Here is a 23,433-nt window from a genome sequence, read left to right on the forward strand (position 1 = left end):
TTTTGACAACACTAAACAAAGGTAACAAAACACGAATGTAAACAAGCAAAGAACCGTAAGCAGCAGCGTATAAGTATGTAGAAAGAATTCAATCTTTATTCAATTACAATAGTTTAATTAGTTTTGTTTGTACCACTTACTACTAGATTTAGTGCGAAACAGTGTTTAATGCACCTGCTGCCTGGAACGGATTCAGGGTCAAGATGGCTACAACGGAACCCATCAGCGGATGTCGACTTTGTTTGGATCCGTTTGCAGAGAGCTGTACCACGATCGACAATCCTCAGTTCAAGGAAAAGATGGAGAAGGTCTTTACTTTCCAGGTGAGTACACGCTAACGACATGGTCATCTTCTATCACAGTGATATCGGTATTACAAACATCACCCCTAGACCTTGGTGGAAATTTTCTCAAAGGAACTTTAATATGGTCAGTAGTCTGCATCTAAGATGAGGTTGTCCAGATTCACGGCTATAATACGTAGCAAGGGCATAGCCAGGTTTTCGATTAACACAAACAAGCGTGGTGCTGATTTACGGAGGATTTCCTGAAGGAATCCTAGGATAAGTCCTAAAACAATTGTTGAAAGAAACCCACCAGGCAGTGCCGAGGGGATTTCCCTTTACAATTTTTTTACAAAGTTTTGGTAGGATCTCCAGTTGTCTTTCTAGAGAAACACCACGAAACACCTAATTGAGGTTTTCAAGCTCAATGTTACCAATCAAGTATCAAAACCAGGAAACATTCCTTCGCATCGCTGTAAATCGCCTGCCACAGATTCATCCATTCACAATCTCCGATCACAAAACTCTCTTGGATTGAGGTTTTCAAGCTCAATGTTACCAATCAAGTATCAAAACCAAAAAATATTCCTTCGCATCGTTCTAAATTGCCTGCCACAGATTCATCCATTCATAATCTCCGATCTCAAAACTCTCTTGGATTGAGGTTTTCAAGCTCAATGTTACCAATCAAGTATCAAAACCAGAAAATATTCCTTCGCATCGTTCTAAATTGCCTGCCACAGATTCATCCATTCATAATCTCCGATCTCAAAACTCTCTTGGATTGAGGTTTTCAAGCTCAATGTTACCAATCAAGTATCAAAACCAGAAAATATTCATTCGCATCGCTCTAAATCGCCTGCCACAGATTCATCCATTCATAATCTCCGATCTCAAAACTCTCTTGGATTGAGGTTTTCAAGCTCAATGTTACCAATCAAGTATCAAAACCAGAAAATGTTCATTCGCATCGCTCTAAATCGCCTGCCACAGATTCAATTGAGGTTTGGATTGAGGTTTTCAAGCTCAATGTTACCAATCAAGTATCAAAACCAGAAAATATTCATTCGCATCGCTCTAAATCGCCTGCCACAGATTCATTTATTCATAATCTCCGATCTCAAAACTCTCTTGGATTGAGGTTTTCAAGCTCAATGTTACCAATCAAGTATCAAAACCAGAAAATAATCCTTCGCATCGCTCCAAATCGCCTGCCATAGATTCGTCCATTCATAATCTCCCATCTTAAAACTCTCTTGGATTGAGGTTTTCAAGCTCAATGCTACCAATCAAGTATCAAAACCAGAAAATATTCCTTTACATCGCTCTAAATCGCCTGACACAGATTCATCCATTCATAATCTCCGATCTTAAAACTCTCTTGGATTGAGGTTTTCAAGCTCAATGTTACCAATCAAGTATCAAAACCAAAAAATATTCCTTCGCATCGCTCTAAATCGCCTGCCACAGGTTCGTCCATTCATAATCTGCCATTTTAAAACTCTCTTGGATTGAGGTTTTCAAGCTCAATGTTACCAATCAAGTATCAAAACCAGAAAATATTCCTTCGCATCGTTCTAAATTGCCTGCCACAGATTCATCCATTCATAATCTCCGATCTCAAAACTCTCTTGGAATGAGGTTTTCAAGCTCAATGTTACCAATCAAGTATCAAAACCAAAAAATATTCCTTCGCATCGTTCTAAATTGCCTGCCACAGATTCATCCATTCATAATCTCCGATCTCAAAACTCTCTTGGATTGAGGTTTTCAAGCTCAATGTTACCAATCAAGTATCAAAACCAGAAAATATTCCTTCGCATCGTTCTAAATTGCCTGCCACAGATTCATCCATTCATAATCTCCGATCTCAAAACTCTCTTGGATTGAGGTTTTCAAGCTCAATGTTACCAATCCAAAACCAGAAAATATTCCTTTACATCGCTGTAAATCGCCTGCCACAGATTCATCCATTCATAATCTCCGATCTCAAAACTCTCTTGGATTGAGGTTTTCAAGCTCAATGTTACCAATCAAGTATCAAAACCAGAAAATATTCATTCGCATCGCTCTAAATCGCCTGCCACGGATTCATTCATTCATAATCTCCGATCTCAAAACTCTCTTGGATTGAGGTTTTCAAGCTCAATGTTACCAATCAAGTATCAAAACCAGAAAATATTCATTCGCATCGCTCTAAATCGCCTGCCACAGATTCATTCATTCATAATCTCCGATCTCAAAACTCCTTTGGATTGAGGTTTTCAAGCTCAATGTTACCAATCAAGTATCAAAACCAGAAAATAATCCTTCGCATCGCTCCAAATCGCCTGCCACAGATTCGTCCATTCATAATCTCCCATCTTAAAACTCTCTTGGATTGAGGTTTTTAAGCTCAATGTTACCAATCAAGTATCAAAACCAGAAAATATTCCTTCGCATCGTTCTAAATTGCCTGCCACAGATTCATCCATTCATAATCTCCGATCTCAAAACTCTCTTGGATTGAGGTTTTCAAGCTCAATGTTACCAATCAAGTATCAAAACCAGAAAATAATCCTTCGCATCGCTCCAAATCGCCTGCCACAGATTCGTCCATTCATAATCTCCCATCTTAAAACTCTCTTGGATTGAGGTTTTCAAGCTCAATGTTACCAATCAAGTATCAAAACCAGAAAATATTCCTTCGCATCGTTCTAAATTGCCTGCCACAGATTCATCCATTCATAATCTCCGATCTCAAAACTCTCTTGGATTGAGGTTTTCAAGCTCAATGTTACCAATCAAGTATCAAAACCAGAAAATATTCATTCGCATCGCTCTAAATCGCCTGCCACAGATTCATCCATTCATAATCTCCGATCTCAAAACTCTCTTGGATTGAGGTTTTCAAGCTCAATGTTACCAATCAAGTATCAAAACCAGAAAATGTTCATTCGCATCGCTCTAAATCGCCTGCCACAGATTCAATTGAGGTTTGGATTGAGGTTTTCAAGCTCAATGTTACCAATCAAGTATCAAAACCAGAAAATATTCATTCGCATCGCTCTAAATCGCCTGCCACAGATTCATTTATTCATAATCTCCGATCTCAAAACTCTCTTGGATTGAGGTTTTCAAGCTCAATGTTACCAATCAAGTATCAAAACCAGAAAATAATCCTTCGCATCGCTCCAAATCGCCTGCCATAGATTCGTCCATTCATAATCTCCCATCTTAAAACTCTCTTGGATTGAGGTTTTCAAGCTCAATGCTACCAATCAAGTATCAAAACCAGAAAATATTCCTTTACATCGCTCTAAATCGCCTGACACAGATTCATCCATTCATAATCTCCGATCTTAAAACTCTCTTGGATTGAGGTTTTCAAGCTCAATGTTACCAATCAAGTATCAAAACCAGAAAATATTCCTTCGCATCGCTGTAAATCGCCTGCCACAGATTCATCCATTCATAATCTCCGATCTCAAAACTCTCTTGGATTGAGGTTTTCAAGCTCAATGTTACCAATCAAGTATCAAAACCAGAAAATATTCATTCGCATCGCTCTAAATCGCCTGCCACAGATTCATTCATTCATAATCTCCGATCTCAAAACTCCTTTGGATTGAGGTTTTCAAGCTCAATGTTACCAATCAAGTATCAAAACCAGAAAATATTCCTTTACATCGCTCTAAATCGCCTGCCATAGATTCATCCATTCATAATCTCCGATCTTAAAACTCTCTTGGATTGAGGTTTTCAAGCTCAATGTTACCAATCAAGTATCAAAACCAGAAAATATTCCTTCGCATCGCTGTAAATCGCCTGCCACAGATTCATCCATTCATAATCTCCGATCTCAAAACTCTCTTGGATTGAGGTTTTCAAGCTCAATGTTACCAATCAAGTATCAAAACCAGAAAATATTCATTCGCATCGCTCTAAATCGCCTGCCACAGAATCATTCATTCATAATCTCCGATCTCAAAACTCTCTTGGATTGAGGTTTTCAAGCTCAATGTTACCAATCAAGTATCAAAACCAGAAAATAATCCTTCGCATCGCTCCAAATCGCCTGCCACAGATTCGTCCATTCATAATCTCCCATCTTAAAACTCTCTTGGATTGAGGTTTTCAAGCTCAATGTTACCAATCAAGTATCAAAACCAGAAAATATTCCTTCGCATCGTTCTAAATTGCCTGCCACAGATTCATCCATTCATAATCTCCGATCTCAAAACTCTCTTGGATTGAGGTTTTCAAGCTCAATGTTACCAATCAAGTATCAAAACCAGAAAATAATCCTTCGCATCGCTCCAAATCGCCTGCCACAGATTCGTCCATTCATAATCTCCCATCTTAAAACTCTCTTGGATTGAGGTTTTCAAGCTCAATGTTACCAATCAAGTATCAAAACCAGAAAATATTCCTTCGCATCGTTCTAAATTGCCTGCCACAGATTCATCCATTCATAATCTCCGATCTCAAAACTCTCTTGGATTGAGGTTTTCAAGCTCAATGTTACCAATCAAGTATCAAAACCAGAAAATATTCATTCGCATCGCTCTAAATCGCCTGCCACAGATTCATCCATTCATAATCTCCGATCTCAAAACTCTCTTGGATTGAGGTTTTCAAGCTCAATGTTACCAATCAAGTATCAAAACCAGAAAATAATCCTTCGCATCGCTCCAAATCGCCTGCCACAGATTCGTCCATTCATAATCTCCCATCTTAAAACTCTCTTGGATTGAGGTTTTCAAGCTCAATGCTACCAATCAAGTATCAAAACCAGAAAATATTCCTTTACATCGCTCTAAATCGCCTGCCACAGATTCATCCATTCATAATCTCCGATCTCAAAACTCTCTTGGATTGAGGTTTTCAAGCTCAATGTTACCAATCAAGTATCAAAACCAGAAAATATTCATTCGCATCGCTCTAAATCGCCTGCCACAGATTCATCCATTCATAATCTCCGATCTCAAAACTCTCTTGGATTGAGGTTTTCAAGCTCAATGTTACCAATCAAGTATCAAAACCAGAAAATAATCCTTCGCATCGCTCCAAATCGCCTGCCACAGATTCGTCCATTCATAATCTCCCATCTTAAAACTCTCTTGGATTGAGGTTTTCAAGCTCAATGTTACCAATCAAGTATCAAAACCAGAAAATATTCCTTCGCATCGTTCTAAATTGCCTGCCACAGATTCATCCATTCATAATCTCCGATCTCAAAACTCTCTTGGATTGAGGTTTTCAAGCTCAATGTTACCAATCAAGTATCAAAACCAGAAAATAATCCTTCGCATCGCTCCAAATCGCCTGCCACAGATTCGTCCATTCATAATCTCCCATCTTAAAACTCTCTTGGATTGAGGTTTTCAAGCTCAATGTTACCAATCAAGTATCAAAACCAGAAAATATTCCTTCGCATCGTTCTAAATTGCCTGCCACAGATTCATCCATTCATAATCTCCGATCTCAAAACTCTCTTGGATTGAGGTTTTCAAGCTCAATGTTACCAATCAAGTATCAAAACCAGAAAATATTCATTCGCATCGCTCTAAATCGCCTGCCACAGATTCATCCATTCATAATCTCCGATCTCAAAACTCTCTTGGATTGAGGTTTTCAAGCTCAATGTTACCAATCAAGTATCAAAACCAGAAAATAATCCTTCGCATCGCTCCAAATCGCCTGCCACAGATTCGTCCATTCATAATCTCCCATCTTAAAACTCTCTTGGATTGAGGTTTTCAAGCTCAATGCTACCAATCAAGTATCAAAACCAGAAAATATTCCTTTACATCGCTCTAAATCGCCTGCCACAGATTCATCCATTCATAATCTCCGATCTCAAAACTCTCTTGGATTGAGGTTTTCAAGCTCAATGTTACCAATCAAGTATCAAAACCAGAAAATAATCCTTCGCATCGCTCCAAATCGCCTGCCACAGATTCGTCCATTCATAATCTCCCATCTTAAAACTCTCTTGGATTGAGGTTTTCAAGCTCAATGTTACCAATCAAGTATCAAAACCAGAAAATATTCCTTCGCATCGTTCTAAATTGCCTGCCACAGATTCATCCATTCATAATCTCCGATCTCAAAACTCTCTTGGATTGAGGTTTTCAAGCTCAATGTTACCAATCAAGTATCAAAACCAGAAAATAATCCTTCGCATCGCTCCAAATCGCCTGCCACAGATTCGTCCATTCATAATCTCCCATCTTAAAACTCTCTTGGATTGAGGTTTTCAAGCTCAATGTTACCAATCAAGTATCAAAACCAGAAAATATTCCTTCGCATCGTTCTAAATTGCCTGCCACAGATTCATCCATTCATAATCTCCGATCTCAAAACTCTCTTGGATTGAGGTTTTCAAGCTCAATGTTACCAATCAAGTATCAAAACCAGAAAATATTCATTCGCATCGCTCTAAATCGCCTGCCACAGATTCATCCATTCATAATCTCCGATCTCAAAACTCTCTTGGATTGAGGTTTTCAAGCTCAATGTTACCAATCAAGTATCAAAACCAGAAAATAATCCTTCGCATCGCTCCAAATCGCCTGCCACAGATTCGTCCATTCATAATCTCCCATCTTAAAACTCTCTTGGATTGAGGTTTTCAAGCTCAATGTTACCAATCAAGTATCAAAACCAGAAAATGTTCATTCGCATCGCTCTAAATCACCTGCCACAGATTCAATTGAGGTTTGGATTGAGGTTTTCAAGCTCAATGTTACCAATCAAGTATCAAAACCAGAAAATATTCATTCGCATCGCTCTAAATCGCCTGCCACAGATTCATTTATTCATAATCTCCGATCTCAAAACTCTCTTGGATTGAGGTTTTCAAGCTCAATGTTACCAATCAAGTATCAAAACCAGAAAATAATCCTTCGCATCGCTCCAAATCGCCTGCCACAGATTCGTCCATTCATAATCTCCCATCTTAAAACTCTTTTGGATTGAGGTTTTCAAGCTCAATGCTACCAATCAAGTATCAAAACCAGAAAATATTCCTTTACATCGCTCTAAATCGCCTGCCACAGATTCATCCATTCATAATCTCCGATCTCAAAACTCTCTTGGATTGAGGTTTTCAAGCTCAATGTTACCAATCAAGTATCAAAACCAGAAAATATTCCTTCGCATCGCTGTAAATCGCCTGCCACAGATTCATCCATTCACAATCTCCGATCTCAAAACTCTATTGGATTGAGGTTTTCAAGCTCAATGTTACCAATCAAGTATCAAAACCAGAAAAAAATCATTCGCATCGCTCTAAATCGCCTGCCACAGATTCATTCATTCATAATCTCCGATCTCAAAACTCTCTTGGATTGAGGTTTTCAAGCTCAATGTTACCAATCAAGTATCAAAACCAGAAAATATTCCTTCGCATCGTTCTAAATTGCCTGCCACAGATTCATCCATTCATAATCTCCGATCTCAAAACTCTCTTGGATTGAGGTTTTCAAGCTCAATGTTACCAATCAAGTATCAAAACCAGAAAATAATCCTTCGCATCGCTCCAAATCGCCTGCCACAGATTCGCCCATTCATATTCTCCCATCTTAAAACTCTCTTGGATTGAGGTTTTCAAGCTCAATGTTACCAATCAAGTATCAAAACCAGAAAATATTCCTTCGCATCGTTCTAAAATGCCTGCCACAGATTCATCAATTCATAATCTCCGATCTCAAAACTCTCTTGGATTGAGGTTTTCAAGCTCAATGTTAACAATCAAGTATCAAAACCAGAAAATATTCATTCGCATCGCTCTAAATCGCTTGCCACAGATTCATCCATTCATAATCTCCGATCTCAAAACTCTCTTGCATTGAGGTTTTCAAGCTCAATGTTACCAATCAAGTATCAAAACCAGAAAATGTTCATTCGCATCGCTCTAAATCGCCTGCCACAGATTCAATTGAGGTTTGGATTGAGGTTTTCAAGCTCAATGTTACCAATCAAGTATCAAAACCAGAAAATATTCATTCGCATCGCTCTAAATCGCCTGCCACAGATTCATTTATTCATAATCTCCGATCTCAAAACTCTCTTGGATTGAGGTTTTCAAGCTCAATGTTACCAATCAAGTATCAAAACCAGAAAATAATCCTTCGCATCGCTCCAAATCGCCTGCCACAGATTCGTCCATTCATAATCTCCCATCTTAAAACTCTCTTGGATTGAGGTTTTCAAGCTCAATGTTACCAATCAAGTATCAAAACCAGAAAATATTCCTTCGCATCGCTGTAAATCGCCTGCCACAGATTCATCCATTCATAATCTCCGATCTCAAAACTCTCTTGGATTGAGGTTTTCAAGCTCAATGTTACCAATCAAGTATCAAAACCAGAAAATATTCATTCGCATCGCTCTAAATCGCCTGCCACAGATTCATTCATTCATAATCTCCGATCTCAAAACTCTCTTGGATTGAGGTTTTCAAGCTCAATGTTACCAATCAAGTATCAAAACCAGAAAATATTCCTTCGCATCGTTCTAAATTGCCTGCCACAGATTCATCCATTCATAATCTCCGATCACAAAACTCTCTTGGATTGAGGTTTTCAAGCTCAATGTTACCAATCAGGTATCAAAACCAGAAAATATTCCTTCGCATCGCTCCAATTCACCTGCCACAGATTCATCCATTCATAATCTCCGATCTTAAAACTCTCTTGGATTGAGGTTTTTAAGCTCAATGTTACCAATCAAGTATCAAAACTAGAAAATATTCCTTCGCATCGCTGTAAATCGCTTGCCGCAGATTCATCCATTCACAATCTCCGATCTCAAAACTCTCTTGGATTGAGGTTTTCAAGCTCAATGTTACCAATCAAGTATCAAAACCAGAAATTATTCCTTCGCATCGCTCTAAATCGCCTGCCACAGATTCATCCATTCATAATTTTCGATCTTAAAACTCTCTTGGATTGAGGTTTTCAAGCTCAATGTTACCAATCAAGTTTCAAAATCAGAAAATATTCCTTCGCTTCGTTCTAAATTGCCTGCCACAGCTCAATGTTACCAATCAAGTATCAAAACCAGAAAATATTCATTCGCATCGCTCTGAATCGCTTGCCCCAGATACATCCATTCACAATCTCCGATCTCAAAACTCTATTGGATTGAGGTTTTCAAGCTCAATGTTACCAATCAAGTATCAAAACCAGAAAATATTCCTTTACATCGCTCTAAATCGCTTGCCACAGATTCATCCATTCATAATCTCCGATCTCAAAACTCTCTTGGATTGAGGTTTTCAAGCTCAATGTTACCAATCAAGTATCAAAACCAGAAAATATTCATTCGCATCGCTCTGAATCGCTAGCCCCAGATACATCCATGCACAATCTCCGATCTCAAAACTCTATTGGATTGAGGTTTTCAAGCTCAATGTTACCAATCAAGTATCAAAACCAGAAAATATTCTTTCGCATCGCTCCAAATCGCCTGCCACATATTCATCCATTCATAATCTCCAATCTTAAAACTCTCTTGGATTGAGGTTTTCAAGCTCAATGTTACCAATCTAGTATCAAAACCAGAAAATATTCCTTCGCATCGCTGTAAATCGCCTGCCACAGATTCATCCATTCACAATCTCCGATCACAAAACTCTCTTGGATTAAGGTTTTCAAGCTCAATGTTACCAATTAAGTATCAAAACCAAAAAATATTCCTTCGCATCGCTCTAAATCACCTGCCACAGATTCATCCATTCATAATCTCTGAACTCAAAACTCTATTGGATTGAGTTTTTCAAGTTCAATGTTACCAATCAAGTATCAAAACCAGAAAATATTCCTTCGCATCGCTCTAAATCGCCTGCCACAGATTCATCCATTCATAATCTCTGAACTCAAAACTCTATTGGATTGAGGTTTTCAAGCTCAATGTTACCAATCAAGTATCAAAACCAGAAAATATTCTTTCGCATCGCTCTAAATCGCCTGCCACATATTCATCCATTCATAATCTCCAATCTTAAAACTCTCTTGGATTGAGTTTTTCAAGTTCAATGTTACCAATCAAGTATCAAAACCAGAAAATATTCCTTCGCATCGCTCTAAATCGCCTGCCACAGATTCATCCATTCATAATCTCTGAACTCAAAACTCTATTGGATTGAGGTTTTCAAGCTCAATGTTACCAATCAAGTATCGAAACCAGAAAATATTCCTTCGCATCGCTCCAAATCGCCTGCCACAGATTCATCCATTCATAATCTCCGATCTCAAAACTCTCTTGGATTGAGGTTTTCAAGCTCAATGTTACCAATCAAGTATCAAAACCAGAAAATATTCATTCGCATTGCTCTAAATCGCCTGCCACAGATTCATCCATTCGTAATTTTCGATCTTAAAACTCTCTTGGATTGAGGTTTTCAAGCTCAATGTTACCAATCAAGTTTCAAAACCAGAAAATATTCCTTCGCTTCGTTCTAAATTGCCTGCCACAGCTCAATGTTACCAATCAAGTATCAAAACCAGAAAATATTCATTCACATCGCTCTGAATCGCTTGCCCCAGATACATCCATGCACAATCTCCGATCTCAAAACTCTATTGGATTGAGGTTTTCAAGCTCAATGTTACCAATCAAGTATCAAAACCAGAAAATATTCCTTTACATCGCTCTAAATCGCTTGCCACAGATTCATCCATTCATAATCTCCGATCTCAAAACTCTCTTGGATTGAGGTTTTCAAGCTCAATGTTACCAATCAAGTATCAAAACCAGAAAATATTCATTCGCATCGCTCTGAATCGCTAGCCCCAGATACATCCATGCACAATCTCCGATCTCAAAACTCTATTGGATTGAGGTTTTCAAGCTCAATGTTACCAATCAAGTATCAAAACCAGAAAATATTCTTTCGCATCGCTCTAAATCGCCTGCCACATATTCATCCATTCATAATCTCCAATCTTAAAACTCTCTTGGATTGAGGTTTTCAAGCTCAATGTTACCAATCAAGTATCGAAACCAGAAAATATTCCTTCGCATCGCTCTAAATCGCCTGCCACAGATTCATCCATTCACAATCTCCGATCACAAAATTCTCTTGGATTGAGGTTTTCAAGCTCAATGTTACCAATCAAGTATCAAAACCAGAAAATATTCTTTCGCATCGCTCTAAATCGCCTGCCACATATTCATCCATTCATAATCTCCAATCTTAAAACTCTCTTGGATTGAGGTTTTCAAGCTCAATGTTACCGATCAAGTATCAAAACCAGAAAATATTCCTTCGCATCGTTCTAAATTGCCTGCCACAGATTCATCCATTCATAATCTCCGATCTCAAAACTCTCTTGGATTGAGGTTTTCAACCTTAAATTTTTCAATCAAGTATCAGCATCAAGTGGTGGAACGTAGCGTACAAAATACCTCTCTAATGCCCATCGTTGGAAGAAGAATACCACCACTTCTATTCACGATATAATCTTGTATTTACTAAGATGAAACCTTAATTTGTTCGCTCAAGCCTTGGGGCGACACTAGTTTTCCAAGCATTGCGTTTATTTAAGCTTCTTTTGAGTCATTTCAACTGTTGCAACCTTACCTGCTTATTTAGCTTCTTAACTGATAGTCGCAAAAAGAATCGTGACCGAAAAAAATTATAATAAAATTGTTTAAGAAGTAGGTATGTGCTATCTGTGTTATTTCCAGCAACAGTTGCATTCAGTTGTCTAAGAGTGACAAATTCTTTTCTGTATTATAAAAAAAAATTAAAAATTTCAACGACTGTTGTCTGTGATTTTTTCATTAAATACTGTGTCTGGTTGTCTAAGGTTGTCGCTGGTTTTGTTCTCTGCATCTGGTTGTGAAAAAGAATGAAAGTGTCAACTATTTAAAAAAAAATGAAATTTTCAACGTCTGTTGTCTGTGATTATTTTCATCAAATGCTGTGTCTGGTTGTCTAAGGTTGTCGCTGGTTTTGTTCTCTGCATCTGGTTGTGAAAAAGAATGAAAGTGTCAACTAATTAAAAAAGAATTAAATTTTCAACGTCTGTTGCCTGTGATTATTTTCATCAAATGCTGTGTCTGGTTGTCTAAGGTGGTCGCTTGTTTTGTTCTCTGCATCTGATTGTGAAAAAAAATTAAAATGTCAAATATATAAAAAAAAACAAAATTTTCAACTTCTGTTGTCTGTGATTTTTTCATCAATTGCGAGTTTTACGAGTGACAACATTTACGAGTGACAACAATGTTGTTGATGATATTGATTTTAACGGGTTATTGGACACTACCTCTTGTCAAAATTCATTCATAAAATCGGCTCGTAAAATGGACTATTGTATGATGATTTCAGTCAAACGAGCCAACCCGTATGGTTGGATAGTGAACAAAGAATGCAGAAAAAGATGCTGTTTCTTTCATGTTTTAATAACATCACCAAAGTCAGGGAAGTGTGTCATAATAATCGTTCTTCCATTTACCTTACCTTATCCAAGCTCATCATGGCAAACACAAACCTGTTCACCTTTCAACTAACGAGTCCGGAATAACAAAGAGGACACTTTACTTTCAACCATCTCCAGCTGCTGTTCAAGGGGTACAACGCATTGCAAATCACTTTCTTGCGCTTGCTTGCTGCAAACAAAAATCACGACTTTTCACATTTCACTTCCAATTTTTCATATTTCACACCACACGATCCCACCGGCTGTGCCATTGTAGGAATTCTTCACATGAAATAAAATAAAGTAAAATCACATACAAATTACATTACAAATGAATCGTTTCAAACAAATTACAAAACCGTTATATAATCTGATATCGAACAATTTAATTTATTAAGATTGCTTCCTACAGTAACATCCCTGGAAAAACTCTTACAGGAATCGCTGGTAAGAAATCCATGAATAACTTCTTAAAAGATTTTTTGGGGAAAAAATAATCTCAGAAAAAAAAGAAAAATTAAAGAATTGCATGGCGAATTTCTTTGCAAGAGTTGCAAGGTAGTATTCTTGGAGAAAGTTATGGAAGGATTCCTGAATAAATCCGTGGATGAATTCCTAAAGGATTTCTTGGAGCAAATTGGGGAAATATTTCTGGATGACTTCATAGAGAGTTTCCTGCCTTTATGTATGCATCCAGTAAGCTTCTGCCTGGTAGCGAATTAAAGGACAGTGGTTTACCTACTCTGTTTCAGGATAGTTACGTGGTTGCGGGGGAGGAGCACCAGATTCGGCTCCAACAGGCTGCCGATACACGTGCACTAATCAGGCAGGATGATTTTGTCCACAGCTAATCACCTTCACCCGAGTTCACTTCAACCTACTTCTCAAACTGGTATTTCACGCAATTTACTAATAACACGCTTGATGTTAACTGTTATTGAAATTAATTACTATAATTAACTAGTTTAACAAAGAGTTTTACAATTCAAATTTGGCTTCCTACGCGTTGGGAAAATTCTTCACTTCTCGGTCGCGTCATAGTTTTTTCACTTCTAATCTAAAATTCAAAATCAGCCCACGCTTGCTGCGATTCCGGTTGGGTTGTTGCTACGGCAACGACGGCAGCCCGCTCACGTGGCAACGACGGTTGGCTCGACGTCGGGCGCGGCGGTGCCCGAGTAAACATGTATGCTTAGCAAATTTTGTTCGCAACACATCCCTTTAAAATTATCTTAGAGAAACTTAATACAAGTCGCGAGAGGAATTCCTCTAGAAATCCTCTAGGTATCCCTGGAGTACATAGTTCTTGGGTGCATCTCTGCAAAAGATGATGGAAGCATTTTTGAAATTTCTGAAGGAACCCCTGAATATTTTTTTTTGAAGATTTCTCGAGAGCAATTTCGAAAGGAATCATTAGAGAAATTCCTGAAGTAATCCCTGTAAGAATCCCTGGAGGAATTCTTGAAAGAATTCGCAGAGGAATCACTGAAGGAATGCCTAAATTACCTAATGCCAAGAGCAATCTCTGGATAAATTCCTGACCAAGTCCCTAGAGTCCTTGGAGGAATCTCTGGACAAAATCCATGGAAGATTTTTTTGAAGCAAAGCCTGAAGGAATTCTTGAAAGAATGCTGTATCTATTCCGGAAATTCCCGGACGTATTTCTGGAGGGTTTCCTGGAGAAATTCCTGAAGGTATTTAAGGAAGAATTCCTGGAGGAATCCCCAGGATAATTATTGGATAAAACCATGGTGGAATTCCAGGAAGAATCCCTGAAGAAATTTTTGGAAGTATCCCTGAATGAATTCGTGAAAAAATCCCTAGAGAAATTTTGGGAGGAGTTCACGGAGAAATTTCTGAAGAAATCCCTTGAGGAATTCTTGCAGAAATTCATAGAAAAAGTTCTGGATGAATTCCTGGAAAAATCCCTTGAGAAATTCTTGGAGGAATCTCTGGAAAATATACACAGGAATTCCGGAAGAAGTATTGCCTGGAGGAATTCCTGAATAAATGCCTGGAAGGATTGCTGAAGGAATGCCTGGAGGATTTCAGGAGCGTGGCGGGATTACCATCTTATGTATAGCTTCCAATGAAGTAGCATATCCGCTGAATGCCAGAACAGACGCTATTTGAGTCGCACGCAGTTCTGGTCACACGACTCTTAGCTGGTGCGATGGTCTTTATCATCCACTGTCCCAAGGAAGCATAAGATAAGAACTTGTGCTATGTTGGAGCTCCTTCCAGGTTGTTGACTCACCATTTTGCAATCCAAATGGATCCAATGAACTACGCAAGACCAAAACCAAACGAATGGTTCATTTACTTGAGATACGCGAGCATGAGATAATACAGTACAGTATTTTTCCCAATCTTTTCAGATCAACACAATGATCGGCATCCCCGCCGGTGTATGCCAGACCTGTTCCTATACTATCGCCGACTTCTATCAGTACTCGGAAAAAGTACGGGAAAATCAGCAAAATCTCATCAACTTGCCAAGCCACCTCGGAGCTCCTTTGGACTGTGAGCTGTTATGCGAAGAGGTTAAAGTCGAACTCAACAGTGAAGCGGAGAACGAGGAATTCTCCGACGAAGCACACCCAGACTTTTCCAGTGATAGTGATTCGTCGTATGAGCCTCCTCGGAAAAAGTCTCAAATCAAAAGCCGGGCTAGCGCATCAAAGATAAGATGTTCCGACACGTCACAAGATCAGACGAAGCCACAAAAAGCGACAACGCGCTCGACGGCAACAGAAGACCTCGATGAAGAAGATCAGTTCCTCAAGGATCATTTTACCATGACCTGCGAGCTGTGTGGTGCAACAGCATCGACGTTTCCATTGTTACGGGATCATTTTCGCGCAATGCACGCTCCCGAAGAACCATATGTAATGTGTTGCGACAAAAGGTTCATTAGGCGGTACGATTTGTTGCATCACGTTAAATGGCACGTCAATCCGAATGCTTTCCAATGTGAGCTGTGTCAGCGACAGTACAAGAGTAAAGATGCTCTCGTTATGCATCAACAAATCAAGCATTCTAATAAATCGGTCACCACGAGAAGTGTTGAGCCCGGAAATACACCGATAGCAACGGTTAAAGAGGATGTAGAAGAATCTGTGACAGATGCTGCAGAAGAACAATCAAAACAATGCGACGAGGAAGAAAAGTTAGCCGAAGAAGACAAGTACCTCAAACAACATTTCACTATAACTTGTCAACTATGTGGTGTGACGGTATCTACCTTCCTACTGCTGCGTGACCATTTTCGAGCAGAACACGAGTCTGAGGAACACTACGTGGTATGCTGTGGCAAGCGATTCACACGACGGTACGATCTCGTGAATCACGTCAAATGTCACGTCGATCCAAATGCTTTCCAGTGCGAGCTTTGTCAGCGACCGTACAAAAGTAAAGAGGCTCTAGTTGGGCACCTAAAAAACAAACATGATGTCATCAAGAGAAAGTATAAACAGAGAAAAGCATCGCTAGAGGCGGCTATAGAGAATGCAGTAAGTGAAGGATCTGTAGCAGATGCAACAGAAGACCAACCTGAGTTATGTGACGAAGAATCGAAAGAATCCGTTGAAAATGAAGGAACGTTGGCTGAAGAAGACAAGTTCCTCAAAAAGCATTTCACTATAACTTGTCCACTATGCGATGTGACAACATCAACCTTCCTACTGTTGCGTGATCATTTTCTAGCAGAACACTCGTCTGAAGAACACTACGTGATATGCTGCGACAAGCGATTCACACGACGGTACGATCTCCTGAATCATGTCAAATGTCACGTCGATCCGAATGCTTTCCAGTGCGAGCTGTGTCGGCGACAGTACAAGAGTAAAGAGGCTCTAGTTGGGCACCTAAAAAACAAACATGATGTCATCAAGAGAAAGTATAAACAGAGAAAAGCATCGATAGAGGCGGCTATAGAGAGTGCAGTAAGTGAAGGATCTGTAGCAGATGCAACAGAAGATCAATCTGAGTTATGTGACGAAGCTTCAGCCGAAAATGAAGGAACGTTGGCTGAAGAAGACAAGTTCCTCAAAAAGCATTTCACTATAACTTGTCCACTATGCGATGTGACGACATCAACCTTCCTACTGTTGCGTGACCATTTCCTAGCAGAACACTCGTCTGAAGAATACTACGTGATATGCTGCAACAAGCGATTCACACGACGGTACGATCTCCTGAATCACGTCAAATGTCACGTCGATCCGAATGCTTTCCAGTGCGAGCTGTGTAAGCGACAGTACAAAAGTAAAGAGGCTCTAGCTGCGCACCTGAAAAACAAACATGCCGTGAAACATGTCATCAAGAGAAAGAATGAACAGAGGAAAACATCGATAAAATCGGCTATAAAGAGTACAGTAATTGAAGACTTTGATGCAACGCCCGTAAAGCTTACGACATCAATAGAAACCTCTGTTGCAGAAGCATCAGCTGCTCAGTCGAAACAAGGAAGCAACAGATCTAAGAGAAATGAAGAAATGGATCAGTACATAAGAGATCACTTCACTATGACCTGCGAGCTGTGTAACGCAATAGCGCCGAGCTTTGCACAGTTAAGTGACCATTTCCTCGAATTTCATCCTGCAGAACAACCATTTGTTATGTGCTGCAACAAGCGATTCATTAGACGGTACGACCTGTTGTACCACGTCAAATGGCACGTCGAGCCGAATGCTTTCAAGTGCGAGTTGTGCCAGAAGCAGTACAAGAGCAAAGACGCTCTGGTTATGCACAAGCAGGTCAAGCACAACAGCGATCTGGTGTTGTTGGAGAAGATAGGTAAGAAATCGGGATCGTTATGAATTTTCTGTTGTTGAATATATCAAGCCCACAGAAAACCCAACTAACAATCGCATGCCACAAACAAGTATGCATGCTGAATTGTTGCTTTATAATAGTAATGATAGCTGAACTTAAATTATGCTGTACACATTACTGTACAAATGCTTTTTCAATTGGAAAAGTAGATAAAGTTCAACCTTTGATTGAAAAATTAATCTATTTGTAACAAAAATGAGATCCAAAAATATAAATTTTTGGTTCAATTAGATGAAATTTCTCTGCGTGATAGCATAAGTGCCAATCATAAACTCTCGTGGATTTTTTTTTTAAATTTGATTTATTTTTAATCATTTTTGCTATAGCTGAATAACAGCTTTACTACATATTTCCAAAACGCGTTTAACAACTATTAGTTCAGTTGTACACAATACTATTCTTTAAAATTTCTCCAAATTTGTGTGAACAAAATCCGAACAAAGGTTCTACCTAAAAATTATCCAAATGTTATTCAGCATCATGCTGAATTAATTTGTCATGAACGTGCCTGTTAGTTGGAATTAAAAAGTTGAGAGAGCAATTAAAATTGAGCTTTTTTGAACAATAATTGAATTATTCTCACATTATTTGGTTGATGTCAATAATTGTTGAAATAAGGTAAAAACATAGTTGAATTAATGTTCTTTTCCTGATGATCAATCAGCACCAGGCAACAAGGCGAAGGCAACAGATTCAGATGTTCAACCGAAGGAACCTGACACGGTGAAGCGAAAAGGACTACGTGAGCAGCAGGACGAATTTATAAGCAAACACATCAAGCTGAAGTGTGATCACTGCGGTGCCACAAAACCTACATTTTGTGAGCTGCGCAGCCATTACCGTGTGGCGCACAAGACCAATCATACATATGTGACGTGTTGTGGCGAAAGGTACTGCAAACGTAACCTCCTTATTAAGCATCTCGAGGGCGATGGCCACACTGAAAGCTGTGACGAGCCTGAAATCGATGTTTCAACCGAGGTTCATCCAAAAATAGAAGAGCTGACAATACAGGATGTGCTAGAAGAAGCTACAGCTACTGAAGAAAATGCAGTAGAGGAACACTTATTGCCTTGGGGCGACTTTTCTCCAGAGGTTCATCAACCGGAAGAGTACGAGGAAAAAAAGGCAACTCAGATTGGGGAGACCGTTACTACAAACTTCTTTTTGGGCGAGAATGAATCAGCGGAAAAAGAGACGGAAGTGATAAGAAAGACTGACGACAGCGTGGCGAAGCAGAAAGGTCTACGGAATCGGGAGGATAACTTCATAAGTAAGCACATTACATTAACGTGTGACCATTGCAATGCTGTAGAACCGACTTTTACTGAGCTGCGAAACCACTTCCGTGCAGAGCACAGCAGCAATAATGTATACGTAATTTGCTGCGGCGAAAAGATCAGCCAACGTGGTCTTCTAGTCGAACACCTCAAGAGTCACGCCAGCGTAAATAATTTCGCAAATAAGTTCTGTAACTCTTTGGACAAACCTCCGGGCGACACTTTACCCGAAAAACAAACGAATCAAGATGAGCTAACAACACTGGATGCCGTAGAGGAAGACTTCCCAGCTGAGGTATCAAATGCCTCAATTCCAAGTGGCGGTTCCGATTCAGAGACAGAGACAGACACAGGAACCGTTTCAAAAAAGAAGAAAGCCCTAGACCAGGGCGACCAGTTTCTTAGTGAAAACTTCACTATGGAATGTGACATCTGCGGTGTGGCAGCAACGACATTCTCGCTACTACGGAGACATTTCCGTGCGAAACACAAAGATATCAAAGTGTACGCGAAATGCTGCGACAAGAAGTTTGACAGGCGATGTCTACTCTTGAATCATGTGAAATGCCATGTCGATCCGAATGCCTTTCAGTGCGACCAGTGTCAAAAACGGTACATGAGCTACGATGGTCTTGAATTGCACAAGCGTATCAAGCATGGACTGGAGATCGAGAAGACAACCAAACCGGAAAGCAGTGATGGTGAATCACGCAGAAGGCGACCAAAGGTAAAGGGTATGCGAGACCACCAGGATGAGTTTATCAGTAAACACTTTGAATTGGAATGCGACCACTGTGGAATTACGAAGTCAACCTTCGCAGAACTTCGCAGCCATTTCCGTATAGCGCATGATACCAATAATGTTTACGTCATGTGCTGTAATCAGAAAATTTCCAAACGTGGGTCGCTTATCGAACATCTGAAAGGCCATGGTAGTTCAAATGCCCAGGAGAATGACCGGAATGAACGAGCTACGGCAAGCGAAGAGTCCTCCGAAGAAGGCGCAGAAGATCAAGCCGATAAGGAATTAGTTAGAAAGCAAGAGAAGGATGACGATCAGTTTATCAGCGAAAACGTTCGTGTCGTTTGCGAGGTTTGTGGTGTAACAGCGCAAACTTTCAGCGGCTTGCGCGACCATTTCCAAGCTGAACATGATAGCCAAAATCCATACGTAATGTGCTGCCAAAACAAATTCTTCAGCCGACAAGCTCTCGTGGACCACGTCAGATATCACGTTAAGCCGGATGCTTTCGAATGTGAGTATTGTCATCGACGCTACTTGTGTAACGATTCGCTCGTTCTTCACAAACAGATTAAACATGCGAGCGAATATCAGAAGGAGTTGGAAGGAGCATTACAATCACAGTCTGTAAGAACCAAGAAGAATGAGCAAAAAGCCAATGAAGATCAATTTCTTAGTAAACACTTTACACTGACTTGTGAGCATTGTGGCGCAATCGAATCAACCTTTGGAGAATTGCGCACTCACTTCCGCCAGGTGCACCAATCTTACTATACCTACGTAAAATGCTGTGAAAGGAAATTCTTCAAAAGATCTCACATCGTCCAGCACATTGAAGAGCACCTCAGAACTACCGGTCTGCTATGTAAGAAGTGTGGCAGTAGCTTCTCGACCAAGGATGACCTGACGGCACACACACTGAACTGCACCATACCAGATGATGTACCCTTGTATAAGTGCAATCACTGTCCACAGCAGTTCGTACAGGAAGATGCCCTTGATGCGCACATGGAACAACACAAGCTACTCGAATGCTCCGAGTGTAAAAAGCGGTTCCTGAACTCCATGTCACTGAACACGCACACGGCCAAAGAGCACAGCCACAAGAGTGATCAACTGTACGTTTGCGAGCACTGCGGCAAGAACTTCGTCAGCGAACTTGGTTTGAAACGGCACATAGACTACGCACACTTGGGAATCGAGGCACCGCGCATCCAGTGTCAGATCTGCGAACGATGGCTGAAGCGTGGAACGTACAAATCGCACATGGATTATGTGCACGGTGCCCGAGATCGGGTGTACGAATGTGACATTTGCCACAAGGAGTACTCCCACCTGCGGGCTCTGCAGAATCACAAGAAGCAAACGCACGCGGTGCCAAAGTTCAAGTGCGAATTTTGCAACAAAATGTTCCGTCAGAAGATGCCCTGGGTGGTAAGTATTGGATTGGAGGGAACAGAAATCAAGCCGTCATTTACGTATACTTTGTCATTGGATCAGGTTTTGTATATTTTGTATAATTTCGCAACTCTATACCCAAAATGAAATGCTTTTGTTAATACATTCAATAATACTATTGGGATGAACCATTGGTTGAAAATGAACCAACCAAGAGCTGAAAATCAATAGTTGAGGAATTCCTGGAGGAATTCCTTGAGGAATCCTTAGAGGCATTTCTTGAGGAATCCCTGGAGGAATTCCTTAAGGAATCCCTGGAGGTATTCCTTGAGGAATCCCTGGAGGAATTCCTTGACGAATCCTTGGAGAAATTTCTGAGGAATACCTGGAGGAATTCCTTGAGGAACCCCTGGAGGAATTCCTTGAGGGATCTCTGGAGGAATTCCTTAAGGAATCTCTGCAGGAATTACTACAGGGATCCTTGGAGGAATTCCTTGAGGGATCCCTGGAGGATTTCCTTGATAAATTCCCTGGAGGAATTCTATGAAAAATCCCTGGAGGAATTTCTTGTGAAATCCCTGAAGGTATTTCCGAGTGAATTCCTTGATGAATCCCCGGAGAAATTCCTTTAGGGGTCCCTGGAGGAATTCCTTTATAGTGCAGGGTACAAAGCAAACAATAAAAATTAACATCTTCTCGAATTTTCATTATTCATGGAACAAACCTGACTCCAAAGACAATGTACAAAATGGCGGCGAGGTATCAGCGAAAACTCGACACACTTCATTGATAAACAACACTAATTCTTCCGCAGGAACACAGAGCGACCCATACCGGGGAGGTGCTGTATTCGTGCGATCTTTGCGGGGAACCGTACCGAGGAAAGTCCAGTTTATACGCGCACCTGAAGAAAAAACATGCGACCGAGTGGTCCGAGAGGAAGCAGAAGATATGGAAGGGAATACCGGCGAAGGTGGTAAAGTAGAACCGTAATGTTGAAGATGGAATGAATGTGCGTGTGGCATTTGAGTAAAACGCGTGTAATTTAACGATCTTTTGAAGAATTCTATTTGAAGGTCACCTTAACCCTTTATAAGGCAGTGGCAACTATATTGCCACCTTATACACATATTTTTTTCTGTTCGTTTAGAAAATTTTTACAACTTCTGTTTTAACTGATGGACACATTAGGTCTTTGTGTACACTCATGATTTTTTTGAGCCATAACAAATATGAATGGGCTTTTTTAGGACAAAATGTCTCTCCAAAAACATCCATTTTTGAGTGCATGAAGGTTTATAAGCTCGAAATTCTGTTATGGTGAGCGAATTGAAAATCGAATGATGAGGAATAAAAGGCCTATGTTCATTTTACTTGGGGACAAAATTTCAACTTGATTGCTTTATTATTTTTAGAAACTCAGCCTTTTGAAAAAATATAGGGTGGGGCGGGGCAAGATGGGTCGCGGGGCAAGATGGGTCAGTGCCATTTTCGGGCGCATTACTCATGTTTTGATTCTGTTAATAATTTTGTTAGATGACCAGCATGAATATACAAAAGTTTGGGGCATTGATTGAAAAATTATTCACTCTCATTGGAAATGCAAAATAAAATGGTTTTTTGCCATTTTTCTTATGCGATACATTCCATATATTCTCCATATAAACGGCCGCGGGGCAAGATGGGTCACCTTCAATTTTGAACGTATTTTTGGAGCATTCAAAAGTTATTTATTTTTTATTACAAGACTATCTCATAAATGACTTCAATCAAGCTGAATAAACGCTCAAAATTATAACATAAAATTATGATAATTTTTTAGTAAAAACATCGATTTTCAAGTCGCCTCAGGACCACTCAAATCGTAAAGTTTTTTATATTCCAAATAAATTTATAAAATGTTTACTAGTAGCTCTTGTTTACTCAGTATGGATATGGAGCATATTTGAATGCGAAACAAATCTTATATTTTGACGTTTTTCGTTGAGAAAATGTTAATTACTTAAAAGGTGACCCATCTTGCCCCGCACTTTTTTCACGGCACAAAATCGATCACTTTTTAAAACTGCTTGTTTAACATCATATTTTGTATTTAATGAACTTTTTATCGACTTTTAGCATAGCTAACTAGTGTATTGAAGAGTAGCGGACGAATGCAAACCAATCCGATTTGTATTTACGAAGTTATGGTGATCCATCCTTATGCGACCCATCTTGCCCCGCCCCACCCTACTATAATAAAAGGACATGTACTAAAATTGCCATAACTTCCAAAATTATTGACCAATCGAGTTCAAATCCACACAAGTAACTCATGAATATTATGGCAAAAACCAGTAAAAAAATCCGCATGATTGATTAACGCATCACAAAATTACAACATTTTAAACTTTGTTGACAAAAAGTTGAAATTTAGACCAATTTTTTTCATACAAAATCGACCATCGAATTTTTTGAAAATAAAAACGTTTTTGTTCATT

The 23,433-nt window shown here is 39.6% G+C and overlaps 1 protein-coding gene across 1 annotated transcript; it reads left to right on the forward strand.

Moving 5' to 3' along the window:
* The first annotated feature begins 94 nt into the window (after positions 1–94).
* LOC109623142 (zinc finger protein 91) lies at positions 95–21,973 on the forward strand. Its single transcript, XM_020077625.3, has 4 exons — positions 95–323; positions 15,076–17,494; positions 18,198–20,989; positions 21,768–21,973. Exons 1-4 carry the CDS (start codon positions 204–206, stop codon positions 21,936–21,938), a joined length of 5,502 nt encoding a protein of 1,833 aa, XP_019933184.3. The 5' UTR covers positions 95–203; the 3' UTR covers positions 21,939–21,973.
* The last annotated feature ends 1,460 nt before the right edge of the window (positions 21,974–23,433 follow it).

This window comes from Aedes albopictus, chromosome 2 (assembly GCF_035046485.1).
Source record: "Aedes albopictus strain Foshan chromosome 2, AalbF5, whole genome shotgun sequence".
NCBI classification, from domain to species: Eukaryota; Metazoa; Arthropoda; class Insecta; order Diptera; family Culicidae; genus Aedes; species Aedes albopictus.

What these genes read in the sequence shown, in the direction of transcription:
- LOC109623142 (XM_020077625.3), top strand. Translation starts at nt 204, where the DNA reads ATGGCTACAACGGAACCCATCAGCGGATGTCGACTTTGTTTGGATCCG. An exon ending in GGTGTTGTTGGAGAAGATAG is followed by an intron (nt 17,495 to 18,197) that starts GTAAGAAATCGG and finishes ATGATCAATCAG; the next exon opens with CACCAGGCAACAAGGCGAAG. An exon ending in GTCAGAAGATGCCCTGGGTG is followed by an intron (nt 20,990 to 21,767) that starts GTAAGTATTGGA and finishes ATTCTTCCGCAG; the next exon opens with GAACACAGAGCGACCCATAC.